The sequence below is a fragment of the Triticum dicoccoides genome, chromosome 3A (genome assembly GCF_002162155.2).
Source record: "Triticum dicoccoides isolate Atlit2015 ecotype Zavitan chromosome 3A, WEW_v2.0, whole genome shotgun sequence".
Taxonomy (NCBI): Eukaryota; Viridiplantae; Streptophyta; class Magnoliopsida; order Poales; family Poaceae; genus Triticum; species Triticum dicoccoides.
The window spans coordinates 607,688,835-607,692,183 of record NC_041384.1 but is presented as its reverse complement, the minus strand read 5'-3'; the positions used below and the strand labels follow the sequence as shown (position 1 = coordinate 607,692,183).

General features: G+C 49.0%; 1 protein-coding gene across 1 annotated transcript; it reads right to left on the bottom strand.

Moving 5' to 3' along the window:
* Positions 1–561: 561 nt before the first annotated feature.
* On the bottom strand, positions 562–1,823 carry LOC119272294 (elicitor-responsive protein 1-like). The gene is made up of 4 exons (XM_037553808.1): positions 1,634–1,823; positions 1,477–1,542; positions 1,079–1,217; positions 562–959 (listed from the first exon to the last, which is right to left on the bottom strand). Exons 1-4 carry the CDS (start codon positions 1,698–1,700, stop codon positions 740–742), a joined length of 492 nt encoding a protein of 163 aa, XP_037409705.1. The 5' UTR covers positions 1,701–1,823; the 3' UTR covers positions 562–739.
* Between the last annotated feature and the right edge of the window lie 1,526 nt (positions 1,824–3,349).

The following is a 3,349-nucleotide window of genomic DNA, read 5'->3' as shown; positions in this document are numbered from 1 at the left end:
AAATGGTCTACGAGACAAGTATGATGAGAGAGGCCAAAGCTTGCCGGTTGGGGTTACGGTTGTCGGTTCTCTTGTCCCACCATTCAAAGACGGATTCGTCCATGTGCCACTCGGACGTATCCATGTGCGCGAGACCAAGCAACTCAATGAGCGACTTCCATAGCCGAATCGTATAGCGACACTTGAAGAAAAGGTGGGCACCCGTTTCTTGTTCCCTGAATATGGGCGGCGGAGAGAACCGCGATGTGGCTGATCTTGAGGATCCAAGCGTTCCCCTTGAGGGCCTCATGAACTTTTCAGTTCTTTCTTGTCGAGGCCACAAAGATGAGAGGTGCAATATTCTTGGGTTTGCGTCCAAAAAGCCACGGGGAGTCCTAAAAGAAGATAATCTTATGTATCTAATCAACGTCGATTTGCATCTATTCATGCCATCCAACATGTTGCAACCCTGTGTCGTTAATGGGGAGGCACCGGCGACAGTAAAAGGGAAGGAGGGGTTGGAGGGGCCGGCCGCCTCGGAGAATCCAACAATGAAGAATGTATGGTGTTTCAAAAGAATCTTAATCATAAATGAATTTGGCTAAGTTAAGCTGTTCTGACTACATCTAAAGTGCTACAAAATGCAGAATACATACACTTGCAATCACATCATTCAATCATAGGCATGTGATGCGATTGGCATAGTAGCCACGCAGCATGCCACATCCAACACCACTAATTATGCACGACCGAAGGATCCTCAGACCTTCTGCTCACGAAAGGTCTGCATCCAGCCTCCAACATGTGCTCCGTCTTGTTCAACCTGGGAATGGGCATCAACCTTTGCGGCGGTGAAGGTGATGCCGATCTTGATCTCGCCGTGGTACGAGTTGTCCGCGGTGACCACCCTGTACTTGGCCGGGTTCAGCCGCGACTTGCCGCTCTCCATGCCCATGCTGATCAGGTCGGTCACATTGATCCTGCACCATATTCAAGAACGGGGTTCAGATCTTGCTTTCGTCTTTGATTTGCCACTTCAATTCAATTAGCTGCTGAAGTGCTGATGCTTCGCGGCTGGGAGTAAGAAGAATTTACTCACGTTGCTTGGCCGAGGAAGTCGTCGCTTGAGAAGTTGTCGTGGTCCATGATCCGGAGGACGAGCTTATCCTGCACGTTGGCCGCGGAGGAGTTGATCTGGAATCTCAACATCTCGTTCCAGCTCGGGTTCCTCCCCGCATCTGCATTAGGCTTTGTTCGGTTAATCCTCTCCCCAAAAGGATTGGAGGGGATTGGCAAGGATTGGTTCATATTTTGACTTAGAAGAGGTTTAAATCCCCCTCAAACCCCTTCAATCCACTCGGATTCACCCGCAACCGAACAAGGCCTTACAGAACGCGACTGTTTCGTTCAGCAAAAATATACTTTCGTGGAGCAGGGTAGAGACGAGGAAGAGGAACCAAGAAAACAGAGCTGTGTGGAAGGGAAGCAGGGACTGGCCTCGGGCGGTGCTGCTCTTGCGCTCCTGGCTCCGATACTGCACCACCACATACGGATCGATCTTCCCTGCACATAACATGGCAAGCACAAAACTCAATCTCCGTCCACAACCGAACACAGAACGGAGCAAATGGAAGCCAAGAACACGCATGCTCACCGAGGAAATCGGTGCCGGAGAGGCCCTTGGCGTGGACCAGATGCACCTCCAGAAGGCCGCGCGCCATTTTATTTGCTCTCTCGTTCTCGCTGGAAAGCTAACCAACACTCGATCCTCTCACACAGTCCCACGGCCGGCCGGCTGCTCTGCCCTTGTGAATGAATGTCTTTCTCTCTTTCGCCTTCGTTCTCCTGTGGCTCGCGTTTGGAATCGAGGTGCCGTGACTGAGGCGCGCCGGTGTATTTATATAGTACAGGTTGGTTCCTCGGATGGGTGGCAGCTGCCGCTGTACGAGTCCATTCAAAACTCCGGAGTTGGTCGTCGCCAACGTGAGGAAGCACGCACCAGTCTAGCCGGTTTTTGGACGGGTTCAAGGCTCCTACAGTACTCGCTTCCACTCACCTTCCCTTCCCGCACGAAAACAAGCTCCGTTTCTTTCTTTTAACCCAAGTTGCCAACTAGTCCTGTGCTATACTCGTTGAGCAGGCCTCGAGACACGACAACGAGTCCTTTTTTTAGAAAGACCATCATGACTAACTTTATTAATTTAAAAGAGGAATTACATCGTCAACTAGTTTAGAAACTAGACAGCCCAGGGGCTCGTCCATCCACCTAAGAGAAGACTTATTACAAAAATTGAAGTTCGCTAGCACATGCACTGCTTGGTTACAAGAACGAGAGCAATGCTGAAATTTGACCTTCCCGATCAAGAAGGAAATATCCACACATTCGGCGAATGTTGCTGCTGCTTCATCCCACCATCTTACTTGGCCATTACATGATTCTATGATAGTCGTGGAATCGGACTCCGCTTCAATCCTAGGGAAGCCCAATGAGTTTGCAAATGCCAGCCCATCTCTCATCGCAAGGGCCTCGGTACTAACCACATTAGCTGCTTAGGGTATAAATTTGCATTGCGCCGCAAGGAACGTACCCTTCTTGTCCCTAATTACAGCTGCTGTAGCACCCATACCTTCATCAATATAAAAAGCAGCATCAAACATTCAGCTTGACAAACCTGGGATCCGGTGTCCTCCACCTTTCTTCAGTATTACCCGTCCTTTTCTCATTGGCCTGATGGAAATTGTTTGCAATCGCCAGTATCGACATCGGCATTTAAAAGCAGGAGGGGGTGATCCATCATGTGTAAACTGCCGGCGGATTCACCATAGGTACCAGCTCCCCACCGCTATGATTTACCTGACATCTAGATTGGGTTTCACAGGAACAGGGCTAGGTCCTTGAAGGAATAAATGTTCTAAGATAACAGAGCCCGAACGATCCACAATCAGGGCGTTATGGATTGTTTCCGAAATGCCGAGACGACAACGAGTCCTTCGTTTCGCCCGGACTGCGTCTTCACTTGCCAATCACCAACTTTACCATGGACCGTGCGTGCGTGCTCAGTTTGACTTCTATGAAATTCTCTACGCGGTGACATGGAAGAAACGAACGTATTTGGATGCGGTCTCGGATCAATTCGCGTATATCTGCAGAAACGTAACTCGACCGGGTCTTGACACCGCACAGGGGTCTGTCTAGGTACTTCTAGATGTGTGCACGTCTAAAAGACTCAATCAAATATTTAAGGAAAAAAAATTAACCACGCGAATCTTCACGTAAAATCAACGACATAAGACTTAGATGTGCAATACTTATGACACATCTACATGTGCTTTAGCAAAACTGTTATCAAAAACATTGTATAAGACCAGA